Source organism: Musa acuminata, chromosome BXJ1-8 (genome assembly GCF_036884655.1).
Source record: "Musa acuminata AAA Group cultivar baxijiao chromosome BXJ1-8, Cavendish_Baxijiao_AAA, whole genome shotgun sequence".
NCBI lineage: Eukaryota > Viridiplantae > Streptophyta > Magnoliopsida > Zingiberales > Musaceae > Musa > Musa acuminata.
Genome location: NC_088334.1, coordinates 41,506,103 through 41,524,482, shown reverse-complemented (window position 1 = coordinate 41,524,482; position 18,380 = coordinate 41,506,103). Strand labels below are relative to the sequence as shown.

Below are 18,380 nucleotides of genomic sequence, written 5' to 3'. Positions count from 1 at the left end.
GATCTTGTGAAGCCGTCTTCGGGTAAGAAAATTATTGGATGCAGATGGAACACTATTGCTGAGGGAAAGGTCCTTGTTCAGAAAATTCATACGAAGGACAATCCAGCTGATATGTTTATGAAGCCTCTTCCGGTTTACAAGTTCAAGAAGTGCTTAGACTTGGTTGGTATTCATTATTGATGATTGCCCATTGGGGCTTTGTGAAGAAGGTGGAGCAAGTTTTGTTGGGACATGCCAAGGTGGAGGTTTATTGGTTTGGCAAGTCCCATAGTCCCACATCGGGAAAATGAGGCTTGTCATCTCCTGTTGGAACTATAAAAGAGGGTCTGGGCTTTGAAGTCAGATGCACCACAAGAGGTACCATAAGTGGCACCATAAGAAAAACCTAAGTGTTTGCTTTGGTTTAAGTTCATACTCAGTTATATAGTTTGGACTTATAGTTTGGTTTTTCTTGTTTAGTATTTTCGGGTGTTTTATGACCTATGAACATCTTCCTAAGGTATTTGTAATTGTCTCTCTTTTGCAATAGTAATTTGCTCCTCTTTCGTCCAGGTCAAAGTCAATTGACCGAACCACGTATATCTGATGTTCTTGTCTCGCTTTTATTCTTTCCGTTTTATTATCTTGTTGGATTGTCAAAATTACCTTATGGTAAATTTTCCACGGTTAGCTCTAACACTCGTGAGTGTGCCTTGCCGTCGTCTTTCTCTCCTTCACAAGCCAAGACATGACCTAATGAATGTTTATGGAAACCAAGCAAAATAATACAAAGAAGTGATCCAGTCTAAGCTCTGAAGACGTTTCTGATCAAAATAGTATCCGATTCTTACAAGTAAAAGAGATTAATTTGAAAGGCTTGGTTTTATCAGGTACCTATCACCATCGACGTGGCATCGTGCTTGGTGCAAAACCAAGACGACAGCTAAGAAGCCCACCATTAAAGAACAGTCAAAGCTTTGGCTCCTCCTGTCAAACCATGTGTTGATCCCTACCTTTTTCACCTCTATAAAGCCCAGCCTTTCTCCTCCCCTCCGCCATCCCAAAGGGAGCTTTCTTCTTCCTTGTGTTACCGGAAGCAAGAGAGCTCCTGCTCCCCTTGCGGCACGCCGAGGTCGAGAGATGGGAGGAGAAGATGGAGGGGAGGTGGAGAAGAAGGGGAGGCCCAAGTTCGCGGTGCTGCTCTGCGCCGACGACTCCGAGTACGTGAAGAAGACCTATGGAGGGTACTTCAAGGTGTTCGTGGGCCTGCTGGGAGAGGAGGGCGAGGCGTGGGACTTGTACCGGGCGGCGCACGGCGAGCTGCCATGCATGGCCGACGTCGATGGCTATGACGGGTTCGTCATCACCGGCAGCTGCAACGACGCCCACGGCGACGACCAGTGGATCAAGGACCTCGTCTCCTTCCTCAAGGCATTGGACGCCAAGAAGAAGAAGGTTCTCGGCGTCTGCTTTGGCCACCAGGTCCACTGTTCCTCTCCCCTTCTTATTCTTCTCAGAATTCCAACACATTACAATGTCTTAATCTGAACTAAAACAAAAGGGGTTCAACTAGTGAGTAGTGAATTGAATGCTAGTCCACACAACCAAATCAATGGATCCAAGAACATATAAAGCACATAAAAGCAATACTGATGTACAACCCAGTTCTGATGACAAATGCTAAGAAATCCCTGTCGGCAGAGACTAGATCTGCTACAGATACAGGGCAGATCTATTGGCTTTCCAGATCTTGTGAGCCGCAGCAAATCTAATTGTCATCAAGCACAGGTGGATCATTAATTAGGTAAATAGATCGATCAATCTTCCTATGACAGTCCATGGACCAAAAGGCATGTTTGAAAGTTCATGGTCTATCTATTGACATGGACTCTTCTTTTCTCCATGGAAAGACGACTGTTCGGTCAGACCAGATTCAACTCAGCTGTGTCCAACACGTGCACTGGTCAAAAACCATGGCCTGCCATTAGGATTAGGAACAGAGGAACTTGACTGCCGGAAGAAACCTGTTCAGTTTACCCAACAAGACTGCTGGAGATCTGCTGCAGCTTCGAACTCGAGTCTTTTCTTGCTGCTGCTACTGCTGCTTGCATGACCTGTGGCAGTGAATGGTGATGAGATGTGACTTGCTTGCTCTTAGGATCAATTGCGCAAAATTTTAGATCACATATATGTTGGGAAGGAACATGTTAACGCGGAATAATTTTTTTCCCTCTTTTGTATCAAAATAGGTTCCTCATCAACATACCAACTTGATATCAAAATGCTAAATCAATCAGCACAGCATAAACAATAGAGTAATAAATCAATCACACAGTGAGACCAAATCTTTTTAACATGGAAAACCCAATGTGGGAAAAATCACAGGACCGCAGTCCACCTCAAACTTCCACTATCAATAATAATGATAACAGGTTTACAGTAGGTCTTCTCTAGAATAACTAGAGGATCAGAATAACATCAAGATCATATATCTTGGCTCAAGAATAGCATATCTTCATCACATAGGATGGATCTTCTCAAAAGAGAATTCTATGTCTCATGGAGTGGATATCATAGGAAAGTACCTTAGAGAGGGTAAACTGCAGATCAACACCGTTAGGATTGTAGAGTTTGCTGCAAGGATTCTCCACATAAAATTTGGGCCGAAACTGACAATGTTTGGCCACCGATCGTCAAGCAGAAAAACTCAGAAACCTTACTTTCTCTCTCTATTTCTCTCTCCTTTTTTTCTCAGCACGCCGCTGCACGCACGCTGCAATCAGATCTTACTCTCCTCACCCTCTCTCCTTTTTTTAATTTCTTTGATTTGTTGATTTGGGCTCAATAGACCCAATTGTCAAAGCCCACATATGGGCTGGACCCAACAATTCTCTCCCTCCAGCTCATATGGTGGGCTGTACCAAGCTCGCTCTTCGCCTACATACTTCAAGCTTCTCCTTAGGCAAATACTTTGTCAACATATTTGAACCATTAGCATTGGTATGCACCTTTTCCAACTGTAATTCTTTCATCTCAAGCACATCACGAATCCAGTGATATCTCACATCAATATGCTTGGATCTAGAATGGTATGTTGAATTCTTGGAGAGGTGAATAGCGCTCTGACTGTCACAGTAAACAGTATATCCTTCCTGTTTCAAGCTCAATTCCTGTAGAAACTTTTTCATCCATAAAGCTTCCTTGCAGGCTTCAGTAACTGCTATGTATTCTGCTTCTGTGGTTGATAGAGCAACACACTTCTGTAACTTAGACTGCCAAGAGACTGCTCCTCCTGCAAATGTCATCAAGAATCCCGAAGTGGACTTCCTGGAATTAGTATCACCTGCCATGTTTGCATCTGTGTACCCTTCTAACACAGGTTCATAATCACCAAAACATAAACACAACCTGGAAGTACCTCTTAGATATCTTAATATCCATTTTACTACTGCCCAATGTTCCTTTCCAGGATTTGAGAGAAATCGGCTAACAACTCCAACTGCATGAGCTATATCTGACCTAGTACAAACTATAGCATACATCAAACTGCCTACTGCAGATGAGTAAGGCACTCTGGATATTTCTTCTTTTTCTTTCTCACTTGTAGCACATTGTTTTGAACTCAGCTTGAAATGACCTACAAGTGGAGAATAAACTGCTTTGGCTTTACTCATGTTGAATCTTTCAAGAACCTTTTCAATGTAAGTCTCCTGAGATAGCCAAATCTTCCTTTTCTTCCTATCACGAAGAATCTTCATGCCAAGTATTTGTCTCACCGATCCTAAGTCTTTCATGGCAAAAGACTTACTTAGCTCTCTTTTAAGCTTTTCAATTTTTCCAACATCATGGCCAACAATCAACATATCATCAACATATAGCAGTAAAATAATAAAATCATCATCTGAAAATTTCTTCATAAACACACAATGATCAGATGTGGTTCTATCATACCCTTGGCTCATCATAAAGGAATCAAACTTCTTGTACCACTGTCTAGGTGCCTGTTTGAGTCCATATAAGCTTTTCCTAAGCTTACATACCAGATTTTCTTTTCCCTTGACTTTGAAACCTTCTGGTTGCTCCATGTAAATTTCTTCTTCTAAGTCACCATGAAGAAATGCTGTTTTTACATCAAGTTGCTCAACTTCTAAATTCAAGCGGGCAGCCAAACCAAGAACAACTCGGATAGAGGACATTTTCACAACCGGAGAAAATATTTCTTCAAAGTCAATACCTTTCTTCTGACTGAATCCTTTCACAACTAGTCATGCCTTGTATCTTTGTTGTGAGCTATTATTTTCAGTCTTCAATTTATAAACCCACTTATTCTTGAGAGCTTTCTTCTCTTTCGGCAGCTTTACCAAGTCATAGGTGTGGTTCTCAAGCAAGGATCTCATCTCTTCTTGCATGGCTTTAACCCACTCACTCTTATTCTCATGTAGAATAGCTTCTTGGTAAGTTTCTGGCTCTCCCCCATCAGTAAGCATAACATACTCATGTGGAGGATATCTGGTAGAGGGTTGTTGCTCTCTAGTGGATCTTCTCAATGGAATCTCAACTAGTGGTGGAGGTGCCTGTTCAGTTGGTTCAGCATCATCAACTGTAGGTGTATCATCACTAGTATTCTCACCACAATCTTCTTGTTCATCTCCCCCATGATCATCATGAACTACAAGTGAAGGAACTGGACCCAAACTCCAAGGAATATAAACAGAGGTTTCTGGCTTCTCAACATTATCACCATCATCAAACAATTGGTCTTCAAGAAACACAACATCTCTGCTTCTAATAATCTTCTTGTTCACTGGATCCCATAATCTGTACCCAAACTCTTCATGACCATATCCCAAGAAGATACATGCTTTTGCCTTATTATCAAGCTTGGACCTCTCATCTTTGGGAATATGAACAAATGCTTTACACCCAAAGACTCTCAAATGATTATAAGATATATCTTTTCCTCTCCATACTCTCTCTGGAACATCACCTTGCAGAGGAACTGATGGAGAAAGATTTATCAGGTCAACTGTAGTTCTCATAGCCTCCCCCCAAAATGACTTTGGTAACTTGGCGTGGGAAAGCATACACCTAATCCTTTCTTCAATGGTTCTGTTCATCCTTTCTGCCACACCGTTCTGCTGAGGAGTTTTAGGAACTGTTTTCTCAAGCCTGATACCATGGAACCTGCAATAATTCTCAAAAAGACCCCTGTACTCGCCACCATTATCTGATCGAACACACTTTAGCTTTCTGCCAGTTTCTCTTTCAACATTGACATGAAACTCCTTGAAAGCATCGAGTACCTGGTCTTTAGATTTCAAAGCAAAAGCCCAAACTTTTCTAGAATGGTCATCAATAAAAGTAACAAAATAAAGAGCACCTCCAAGAGTTCTAGTTTGCATAGTACAGACATCAGTATGAACTAAATCAATAACATCAGATCTTCTAGATGATGGATATGTCTGAAATGCAACTCTATGTGTTTTTCCAGCTAAGCAATGATCACAAGATTTAAGAGATGTACTTTGCAACTCTGGTAAGAACTGCTTTCTAGCAAGAGTTTGAAGTCCCTTCTCGCTGATATGTCCAAGCCTCTTATGCCAAAGATCTATACTTTCACCTTTTCGAATTGCATTAATCTCTCCTTTGTGTAGCTTAGCTTCCATGACATAAAAAGAGTTAATCTTCTTTCCTTTTGCCACAATTAGATAACCTTTAGTGAGTTTCCATTTACTTTCACCAAAATAATGTGCAAAGCCCTCATCATCAAGTCTACCTGTAGATATCAAGTTAAGACGAATATCTGGAACATGCCTTACATCTTTGAGTATTAATTTGCTCCCAATACTGGTCTCCAAGCAAATATCTCCAATACCCACAATCTTAGATGTACCATTGTTTCCCATTCTAACATTACCAAAATCACCAACAGTGTAAGATCTAAAGAAATCACCATAAGAAGTAACATGAAATGAAGCACCAGAGTCAATTACCCAGTTACTGTCCTGAGCTACAAGACTGACACAACCTTCATCACAAACAATAGTGATATTACCTTCAGCAGCAACTGTATTGGTCTCTTTTTCATTTTTCTTCATTTCATTCTGTTCTCGCTTCCAAAACCTACACTCTTTCTTCATGTGACCTGGCCTATTACAGTGAGAACATTTGATATCTCTTCTAGACTTGGATCTTCCTCTATAACCATATGAATTTCTGCTATGACTTCTTCCACGTCTTTCTTGTTTTTCAGTAACAAATGCACCAGAAGAAGATTCACCCTGTTCTTTCCTTCTTGCATCTTCATTTAGCAAACTGTCTTTAACCATATCTATGGTTAGAGTCCCCTCTGGCGTGGAGTTACAAATAGTCACCACATACGTTTCCCAACTTTCTGGTAAAGAGCTGAGAAGTAATAATCCCTGCATCTCATCATCTATATTCATTTTCATAGCAACCAACTTGTTTGCAAGACTCTGAAATAGGCTTATGTGCTCAACAATGTTGCCACCATCTTTATATTTCAAATTTACAAGCCTTCTGAGGAGAGAAATTCTATTTCCCACTGTCTTTTTCGCAAAGAGATTTTCTAACCTTTGCCAAACAACATCAGCTCTGATTTCATCTGAAATATGCTCATGCAAGTTTATATCCATCCATCTTCTAATATAGACAATAGCTTTTCTACGTTGAACTTCCCATTCTTCATCGTCCATAGTAGAAGGTTTATCTTTAACCTTGATAGGCTTATATAAATATTTACAATAGAGCAAATCTTCCATCAGACGCCTCCAAGTGGAATAATTTGATGAGTTCAATTTAATCATACCATCTGACTCCATTTCAATCACACAAGAAAACTAGCACCAAACAACCTGATGCTCTGATACCACTTGTTAGGAAGAAACCTGTTAATGCGGAATAATTCTTTTCCCTCTTTGTGTATCAAAATAGATTCATCATCAAAATACCAACTTGATATCAAAATGCTAAATCAATCAGCACAGCATAAACAATAGAGCAATAAATCAATCACATAGTGAGACCAAATCTTTTTAACGTGGAAAACACAATGTGGAAAAAACCACGGGACCGTAGTCCACCTCAAACTTCCACTATCAATAATAATGATAACAGGTTTACAGTAGGTCTTCTCTAGAATAACTAGAGGATCAGAATAACATCAAAATCATAGATCTTGGCTCAAGAATAGCATATCTTCATCACATAAGATGGATCTCCTCAAAAAGAATTCTAGGTCTCACGGAGTGGATATCGTAGGAAAGTACCTTAGAGAGGGTAAACTGCATATCAACACCGTTAGGATTGTAGAGTTTGCTGCAAGGATTCTTCACATAAAATTTGGGTCGAAACTGACAACGTTTGGCCACCGATCGTCAAGCAGAAAAACTAAGAAACCTTACTTTCTCTCTCTATTTCTCTCTCTTTTTTTCCCGTACGCTACCGCACGCACGCTGCAATCAGATTTTACTCTCCTCACCCTCTCTCCTTTTTTAATTTCTTTGATTTATTGATTTGGGTTCAATAAGCCCAGTTGTCCAAGCCCATATATGGACTGGACTGGACCCAACAATATATCATGTGGAATGTGGACATAAATCCGACAAAATGAATGGCGATAATGCTCATAGCAGTGCATTGCTGGATCAAGCATGCCAAGTAACTATCCAAGAATATTTGGTGGTACGGGGCCACGGGAAGGTAGGTACATTATCCTTTCCCATTGATAATATAAATATATAAATATATATATATATATATAGAGAGAGAGAGAGAGAGAGATATAAACCTTAGGTAGTAGACAATGTTTGGGGGCAGGACAGTGTAACTTGTCACCTCATCCCAGCTTCTAGGTGCTTCCTTTCATATAATAACAAATGATTAGTGATTGAGAGAGAGAGAGAGAGAGAAACAATGTTGAAAGCCATCTTTTCTGCCATTATAATTTCTTTTAGGAAATTAGGAGTTGCTATACACTCATATTTTATTGAAAGAACTAAAGAAGATTATAAAAAATATATACAGTACGGGAAAAAGCAGAGGAATATTAATTAGGATTAACTCCTACACGAGTGATATTGGAGTTAATCCTAATGGTTGTGATAGTTGACGTTGTTGCTTTCAGCTTGATTTGATCCTATGTCGTGTGTGCATGAGTTTAGTAAATTGAGGAGGTGGCTCAACTGCTTGTCTTACGATCGATCTACAAAAAGACTATAATCAGATGAGATACCCGATTAGGTCATTCCAACGATCAAATTAGAATGGAGGTGGAAAGTGAAGTCACGGGTGAATAGTAACTGACCTCTATAACAATAAATTGGTGGTTCTTTATAGTAGGTTGGACTCAAGATAATATTTCATGATATGAGCAGAATATTTCCTCTTGGGCCCATTGCTTCTACTCGATTTGGATAACCGTCACATCATATGGGTCTTGTATCATTTTCCCAAGAGAGGCGTCCTAGGCATATTTTTCATGATTAGCCTGAGAGAGGTGTCTTGAGCATAATTTCCATGCTTAGTTTGAAAAAAATGTCTCAAGCTTATTTTTTATGCATAGATATTCTTTCTATTATTTTGGCCCTAAAAGGAGGGCCCATGTTACAAGAGCGTTAGCCTACCGACTTAACAACCGCTCTAGTGAGGGTGCTCCGCTCCTGACCCCACAATGCAACCAAAATGGCCTGAGACGCTCCTCTATGACAATAGCATGATCAATACAACCCGAGATGCTCCTCTATAATGATAGTGCTACTGACATGTCTCGAAGCTCTCCTCTACAATGACAATGCTGTTAACATAGGTAGTTCGACTGTCATTCTCTATTTTGATAACTTTCAAAAGTTGGGTCTTGCTACTAATGACCTAACCCCTGTGTCCTCGTCCCTTATGAAGTTCATTGGTGACATCATCTCTCCCCTTGACACTATCAGCCTATATGTAACTTTTAGCATGAAGCCCCACTTCAAGATGGTGTTGACCAAGTTTATGGTAGGCACCATTCTCTCAACATATAACACGATCATCGATCGACCAACACTGAACATGCTATGAGCAACGGTGTCAACTTACCATATCCATGAAGTTCCCCATAAGGTTGGGGGTCATCAAGCTGTGGAGCAATCTGAGAGTCTCAGTAGTGCTATTTGATAATGGTATCCCTACCAAAGAAGTTATGCAACAAATCGTCACTAACGGACCCTCAAGAGAGGGCAAAGCTGACCACCCACCCAGAGTTGATCAAGCCACTCCTCGAGGTGCCATTGGATCGAGTCAGGTTGGATTGCACTATGTTAGTTGCGTTGGCACTCTTAGAGAGCCCAATTGAGTGGAGCTCATCAACTTCCTCAAAGCAAATGTTGAGGTCTTCACTTGATTGGCGAGGGACATACTAGGGATCAACCACAATGTGGTGCAACATTGTCTCAACATCCTCCTCGGAGCTCAACCGATCAAGTAGATGTCATGCATATTTGCGCTCAACTACCAATAAGCCATTGGCGCTGAAGTAGACAAACAGTTAGGTATTTGATTTATCTTTGAAGCGCAATACCCCCAATGGCTAGCTAATATTGTGCTTATTAAAAAAACTAATGGAAGCTAGCAGATATACATTGATTACACGAAACTAAACAAAGCCTAACTGAAGGATAGTTACTCTCTTCCCTAGATTGATTAACTAGTAGATGCCAATTCCGGACATGTGAGCTACTGATATTCATAGATACCTTCTCAAGATACAACCAAATATACATGGATCCGGAGAACTATGAGCATACATCTTTTACCAAGTCATATCCTTCGGGCTAAAAAATATAGGTGCCACATATTAGAAGATGGTTAATAAGATGTTTTGGGGTCAAATGGCCTGACTCAAAGTATTAGGCAAGCGATTGAAATGATCGAGGGCAACAATAAAGGCATAAGCCCTAGCGGACTTTATCTTAGAGCTTACGTTATCATGCCCGACTGATGAGACCACCCACCCTGCTTGAATGCTCTTCGTTGATGAGTTGGTGACTATCGAAGGGGGAGGTGTCAGACTCGTCCTCAGGAGCTCTAATGTAGAAAAATCTAAGGGCAACATCACATGAGTAATAGAAGAATAGAAAACAAAAATCTCAAATTTTTCAAAAAGGTGTTCGTTGTCATATGAAAATTGGTACGCAAAAACCCACAAAATTAAAAACCACATATGAGATAGTTATATTACCTAGGGAGATCGTATATAATTGAATTCCTATAGATCTGTAAGAGAGGATAAAGAATGTCAAGTATCCTCATCTTTAACGGTGATCCATATGGTAGAGGGATGTGAATATGCTCCTCGAATTACTATCCAAATCTCCATACCTATTGGTTGAGGAGGAAAAGGGGAGAGGAGAATATGAGGTGGTAACCAAGAAGACTTAGCCTATGACCCTTTGGTTTCCTTCTATTTATAGAGATCCACTATCAACTTAACCCTAATGGATCCTACCATATTAGGTATTGGATTTTTATCCAATTACCCAAGCCTCTTAGATTAGTGAATATTTACCTAATAAGCTTTTATTAGCTCTTTTTGGATCTAATCTATTATGAGATCCAATAATTCAGGGATTTAATGGATATATAATAAGATAGGAGCTCCAACGGATATCTCATATATGAACATCTACTCATCAGAACACATATCATATGTATGTGACTCTCTAGGCCCAATATCGAGCAGGTTATGAGTCATATTTATCAGAACTCTTAGTTCAGTGAATTATTATCTCCATAATAATTCACTCGACTCATCGACTACTAGTATATTAGGTCACTACGTCGTAGTCCCTTGACGATACAAGGGAATCCAATCCTTTGGACCTATCTGTCCTCAGTTATTATGTACATATAGTCATTTATCCATCTAATATCCCAAATATTGTATACTGGGTATGTGCTGTCAAGCCCATACAGTTTCCCCTCGAGTCTTGTTCTAATCAGATTCTCCCAGAGAGCTCTTTGTCTCGATCCGAATGACCTTTACCAAAGATTTATCTAAGCAAGGACACATAGGGATATTCCTATTATGATATCGAGAGCAAATGATCATCTATCGATACTCAATAGCCATCGTAAGGTTAACTGCCACTCTCAATGACCGGTTGTGCTAGATCTAGAACTTCCAAGCATATAAGTTTGATATTAAAGAGTAGAGTACTCATACAATACTCATATAGAACATCCTTGGTGTCTCAAGTCTAAGGACCAGGTACACCAATAAGATGACAGACTGACAATGAGGTATCATCAACTATCAAGCATTTCGTGAGCTAAGCAATAAGTGAACTCATTCGCCAATGAGCACCTATATTGTAGCCCTAGTGTCTCCATATGAGCAACTATGAGACCAGTTACCTCATTATATGGATGAGTATACAACACACCAGTCTGTTCGATTATCTCGATGTTCATCTCGAGCAATATATGACTAGGATTATTTATGGTTTGTGTTTAGAGGTGAATCTGTCTCATTATCATGATCTTATCATGATCTGATTCTCATTACATAGATTCATAGACATCATAATATATTTATGTCTCAAACAATATAGAATGAGAAAATATCATAATAATAATTAAAAAAAGAGTACATGTTATGTCATATATGTAATTATTCACATGATTGACTTATAGGGCACCTATGACTAGCAATCTCCCACTTGACCTAAAGTCAATCACCCGTGTGTTTGATCCCCATTAAACCCCTATGATGCTTAAAGACAATCCGAGACAACGGCTTTGTTAGTGAATTTACGATATTATCTTCAGATGGAACTCTTTCCACTACTACATCTCCTCGGGTCACGATCTCTCTAATAAGTTATAACATCATCAAAACACTTTTGGTGAGACCTGGGTTCCCTCATTTGAACAATCACCCCGTAGTTGTCACAATACAAGGGAATCGGTTCCTCGTTACCCGGGATCTGTAATAAACTTTTTTATCTAAACTCCCTCTTTTGTTGCCTCTATCACAGCAATGTACTCTACCTCTATGGTCGAGTTAGTAGTAGCATCTTGCTTGGAACTCTTTTAGTATATTGCTCTCTCATTCAAGGTGAACACATACCCTAAATTAGACTTGCTATCATCAACATCAAATTAGAAGCTCGAGTCCTTGTAGCCCTCAACCCTAAGGCTATTTCCTTCATATATCAGTAAAAGATCCTTAGTCCTTCTCAAGTACTTAAAGAAATATTTTACTGCTTTCCAGTGCTTCAAGCCTGGATCTACTTGATATCTGCTTATGATACTTAGAATATGCACTATATCAGGTCTGATACATAGTATAGCATACATGATATATTCTATCGTTGAGGTATAGGGTGTCCTATCCATGTCTAACATTTCTTTAGGAGTCTTTAAGAACATACTCCTAGAAAGATATATATCATATCTCATCGGTATGATACATCTCTTGAAATTTTTTATGCCAAACCTTTTGATAATGATGTCTATGTACCTAGAGTGGGATAAACCAACCATCCTCTTAGATCTATCTCTATAGATCCGAATCTCCAATATATATGATGCTTCCCCTAAGTCATTTGTAGAGAAGTGTCTAGATACCCAAGTCTTTACTATAGAGGGCATTCATATATCATTCTCAATGATTAGGATGTCATCTACATATATCGCTAAGAAGGTGATAGTACTCCCACATATAACACCAAGAAGGTGATAGTGCTCCCACTTAACTTCGGGAAGCTTGTTTCAATCCATAGATGAATCTAAGCAACCTACACACTTTATCTAGACTATCCTTAGATACGAATCCCTTAGGTTGTATCATATATACCTCATTGAAGTTACCGTTGAAGAACGCGATTTTCACATCCATCTACCAGATCTCATAATCACACTGTACTGCAATAGCCATGGATTTTTAGCATCTCTACGGGTGAGAAGGTTTCGCTATAGTCAACATCTTGCCTTTGACAATACCCCTTAGTCATTAGCCTTGCTTTATAGGTCTCTACATTTTCATATACTCCGATCTTTTTCTTGAAAATCCATTTGCGACAAATGGGTACAATACCCTCGAGTGCATCAACTAGGTTCCAAACCTTGTTGGAGTACATAAAATCCATCTTAGAATTCATAGTCTCTTGTCACTTCCCGGAGTCTATACTCATAATAGCATCCTTAGTGGTTTGAAGATCAATATCCTCTCCTTTGATATGTCCCACATTTCTTTCAAGAGGACGAGATACTCTGTCGGACCTCCGTAAAGTCGAAACTTGTGTGCTAGGTGCTTGAACAGATTCGGGTTGTGGAATAGTGCTTGAGCTAGGTTCTCCAATCTTGCTCAACTCTATCATGCTCTCACTGTCTCCACTAAGAATGTGTTCCTTCTCAAGAGAACACTACTCTCTTAGTTATAAAGACTGTTTGATCCTCTAGGTGATAGAAATAATACCCACATGTTTCTTTGGGGTATCCCACGAACTTGCACTGCTTTGTCCTGGATTTCAACTTATCGGGGTTATGTCTCTTAATGTAGGCAAGGTAACCGCAAATCTTAATAATTTTCATTAAGATTAAACTTTTTTTCTTTCCATATCTTATATGGTGTAGACACTACCGACTTAGTTATAATTCTGTTTAGAAGGTAAGCTGTAGAATGAAATGGGTCGGTCGGTGAATGAAATGGATAGGTCGGTGAAACTCATCATGGATCGCACCATGTCTAACAATATGTGATTCTTCCTTTCGAATACACCATTGAGCTGAGGTATATAAAGAGGTGTCCATTAGAATAGAATCTCATGGTTCTTGAGGAATTGGGTGAACTCTATATTTAAGTACTCACCTCCTCAATTTGATCGAAGAGTCTTAATACTCTTTCCCATCTAGTTCTCTACTTCATTCTTATACTCCTTGAATTTCTAGAAAGCCTCGGGCTTGTACTTCATCAAGTACACATGTTAATACCTTAACAAATCGTTAGTAAAAGTAATTAAGTATGAGTAATCACCTATGACATGAGTTGACATGGGACCGCATGCATCACTATGTATAAGTTCTAACAACTTAGTGACTCTCTTTCTAATTCCACTAAATGGAGAGTTGGTTAATTTTTCACGAAGGCGAGGCTCACAAGTTGCATATGACTCATAGTCAAGTGGATCTAGGTATCCATCCTTTAGTAACTTTTTAATCATTTTATTATGGATATAACTTAGCCTATATTGTGATAGGTATGCATTGTTCACCCCATCTCATTTCCTTTTAGACTCACTTATATTCATGATATATGGAGCAATGTCTAACGTAAACAAACAATTGTGCAATGTTCCTTTCATAATGATCTTATCATTTAATAATATTGAATAACATTGTTCTCAAAAACTAATTTATATCAACTAACTGTCAAGCATGAAATGGAAATAATATTTTTGATAATAGAAGGAACAAAATAGCATGTATCTAATGCAATAATAGCTCCACCAAGTAGATGTAGGGTGACCTCGCCAACAACCACTATAACTACTTTTGCTCCATTGCCCATCTTGAGGCCCATCTCGCCTCTCGCCAATCTCCTAGGTCTTGCTAGAACTTGCAACGAATTACAGATATGATAAGCACTATCGATATTTAGTACCCATGTGTTATCATAAGATTCTAACAAATGGAAACTAATTATGAATGTACTTGAAGCTTCTCGAAGCTTCTGTTTCACCCTCTTTGCAAGGTACTCTTTGTAATTCCTCTTCCAATGCCCATCTTTGCCATAGTGGAAGCACTAACCTTTGTCTTTTGTTGGGTCTTTTTTAGAAACCTTTGCTTTACCCGGTTTACCCTTGCCCGTGCCCTTCTTAAGAGATTTTTCTATCTTTTTTTTTTTCTAGTCTCACCAGCATAGAGAACTAGGTTCTCCTTGATAGTGCTCTCTGCCTCTCTCAATATATTGAGGAGCTCAGGAAGAGTCACCTCAAGCTTGTTCATATTAAAATTTATTCTGAATTAAGAAAAGAAATCTGGTAGGAATCGAAGCACAAGGTCCACACATAGGTTATCCTCTAGGACTATTCCTAGACCTATGAGTTTCTCTATTCACTCAATCATCTTTAGGACATGGTTCTGAATCGGTATCCCTTTAATTATCCTAGCACGAAAGAGACTTTTGGATATCCCTATTCCTCAAACAATTTAGGAGAATGGATCTGACATACATCTTTTCATGTTGTCTCTGTAATTCAAGAGTCATAGAGCCCAATATGTAATACTGAATAAGAGTAAAGTCATTTATGTACTTCACGTAACTAACGATCTCATCCTCGCTTGTCCCTTTCTTAGGCGTAAGCATCACTGTATCAAGGATGTACGTGATTTTCTCCGCCGTGAGAATAATTCTCGGGTTGTAGAGCTAATCCGTATAATTTAGACCAGTGAGGTGGTTGACATCAAATATATCACGTAAGAGATTTGAAAGTGACATTTTTCTGAAAATAAAAATACAACAGGAATAAATAATATGTAGATTTTATAAAAATAAATAATTAAGATAAGGACTTTTATCTTAATCTACTCTCACTATTTTCTCGTGAAACACATAACTTCTTTTGGTATGTGAATCGGAGACCCCTTAGCGGATCTCTAGTGGGGATCGGAATTCAATCGGCATCTTAACGTAACCTCGAGGGACTCGACCAATCCCGTTAAGCTTATAAAGATAGACAACTATTGCCAATCATAACTTTTTATGATGACCGTCCTGTTCAACCTCTAAACCACCATGGTCTCGAGGGACTTGACCAACCATGATGTTCGGTTAAGTCATCACCATTAGTCTCACAATTATAAGAAATTAGTCTCGAGGGACTTGACGAAATTAGTCTCACAATGAGGTATCATCAACCATCCAGTATTTCATAAGAGGATCAATCAGTGAACTCATTCTCTATTGAGCACCTACACTGTAGCCCTAGTATATCTACATGAACAATTATAAGACCAGTTGCCTCCATCATATGGATGGATATGTAACAATCAGTTTGTTTGGTTATCTCAATGTTAATCACAAGTAATCTATGACCAATATTATTTAGGATATATGTTTAGAGACGAATCAGTCTCATTATCGTAATCTCATCACAATCTGATTATCATTGCATAGATCTGATTCCCATTATGAAAGTCAATCCCTCATTTCTCTAAAATTGATATTCTTTAGGTGCCTTGGGAGGAAAACACCTAGGCTAACTCATTGGCAAGGTATGCTTCGGCTTGGATGATAAGGGATGAACTTATGTGAGTCGAGATATTATCGACGAGGAGCATCAACACTCTACAAGTTTTTCAGACTGAAGATGAGCCTTCCTTCTAGTGTCAAAATGATAATTGTGATTGTCGATTAGGTCTCTTCCACACAAATTAGGGCCAAGGTGCAAAGTGGAGTCATGGGTAAATTATAATTAATCTCGATTATAATAAATTAGTAGGCCTTTGTAGTAAACTAGGTTTATTTCATGATGGATGGAATATTCTCTTCTCCATTTACTATTATTGCTATGTTACCAGTGGAGTTTGATATGACTTCTTCCTCTTTAGAGTAAGGATTTAGGTTTCCTATTATATCATATGCTAAATCGCTGAAACAAGCAAAGGCTAATGCTAGCAACGCGGGGTGCTTTAGTGAGTGTTCACTGAGTTGACTGAACTCAGTGAGTTGACTCAAACCAATCCTCTTCAGAGTAAGGATTGGGTGGTGAATCTCCCCCTATCAACGAGCTATCACTGAGTTGACTCAAACCACCAGCAAGGCTTAGCATTTCAGCTCGTATTCTTCTGTGGACTAATACTACAAACACTCAGTTACATGCACACATTTTGAAGCATTCGTGTACGTGAGCTGTGCAAAGGAAACCCAACACTGCAAATGCTCACAAGCATGTTCATTTGGGCAGATCTTGAGCCGAGCTCTGGGCGGTAAGAGCGGCAGAGCCATGAAAGGATGGGATATCGGCGTGACCTGCATCCACCCATCTCACTCCACCATCAAGCTCCTCTCCTCCCTCCACATCCCCTCTCACCTCCCTGTCATAGAGTGCCATCGCGACGAGGTCGGTGAAACATGACCCCCATCACTCCCTTTCTTCCTCCTCCCATCGTCTCCTCCTCCGAGCGATGCTGGCTTGTGTTGCAGGTGTGGCAAGTGCCTCCCCAGGCAGAGGTGATGGCGTGGTCAGAGAAGACCGGAGTGGAGATGTTCAGGTACGGAGACCACATACTGGGCATCCAAGGCCACCCTGAGTACAGCAAAGACATTCTCCGGCACCTCCTCGATCGCCTCCTCCAGCGAAACCTCATTCAGGTCAGGCGTTGATCTCATTCATGCCACACCATTCGTTCTGTCATGCAGAGGATTGACTAAAGGTGCGTGTAATCTTGCAGACTTGCCATGCTGAAGCGGCGCAGGCGAGCTTGGACGCACGAGAACCAGACCGAGAGGCTTGGAAGAGGCTCTGCAAGGGCTTCCTCAGGGGGAACCTCTCATGGCAGCTGTAGTTCCTCCGGCTTCAGCCTCAACTCCATGATCTATACATAAGCATCATCAAGTGCTGCTAATTGGATCGCTACTCGCGTTCATACAGTAGGACTGTGTAATCTGGGAAAGGAACAGCCATTTCAATCTACTGTAAACTTCTTTGTCATTTGTCGAACACTTTATTTCAGCTATTTGTATTGTAGCCATCGGATGACCCAACGGAGTTTGTCCAAGCTAAGTTGAGCAGTACAACAGTAATGAATAGAGAATGTCTGTCATATGCAAGCAACGTGAACAACATAAAAAGATGGAGCAGTAACAATCTCTGCAGACAGACGGGAGAAACGCCAATCCAAAGGTCGCCTTTACACACAATTTGTAGGCAGGTATGCATCACATGCAACCCATGACGCTGAGCTGCACACTCAGCATAAAGGCAATGGAAGAACATCCATATCAAACATGGATGAGTGCTGCGATCTTTGAAACATTGTTGAAAGGAGAACTCTCTGGGGGTGTTCCAAACAAATACTTTATGAAGACAGCAGTCATTTGATCAAACAGATGGCGTACCCTATCAACTTCTGAGGAGCTAAAGAGATCAGACAGAGCTCACAATGGGACAATGAGACACTGTATCGTCTATCATCTCACCGTCCTTGCCTAATTCATCCTTAACCTAACCGTTTTTGGATGCATGATGACAGAGGAGGAACACGTGAAAAAGCTACCCGAAAATTAATAGGCCAAATATGCTATTTTTGCTAAGGGCTTTTATACAAAGTAATACGAAAAAACCGCAATGGGAGAAATGCTCAAGAAGTCCCTCAGGGGCCTTTCTTTAAATATAATT

At 39.9% G+C, this 18,380-nt stretch overlaps 1 protein-coding gene across 1 annotated transcript; it reads left to right on the top strand.

The window, feature by feature from the left end:
* The first annotated feature begins 1,017 nt into the window (after nucleotides 1-1,017).
* Nucleotides 1,018-17,746, top strand: LOC135587873 (gamma-glutamyl peptidase 5-like). The gene is made up of 4 exons (XM_065079707.1): nucleotides 1,018-1,461; nucleotides 16,947-17,102; nucleotides 17,186-17,353; nucleotides 17,434-17,746. Exons 1-4 carry the CDS (start codon nucleotides 1,120-1,122, stop codon nucleotides 17,545-17,547), a joined length of 780 nt encoding a protein of 259 aa, XP_064935779.1. The 5' UTR covers nucleotides 1,018-1,119; the 3' UTR covers nucleotides 17,548-17,746.
* The last annotated feature ends 634 nt before the right edge of the window (nucleotides 17,747-18,380 follow it).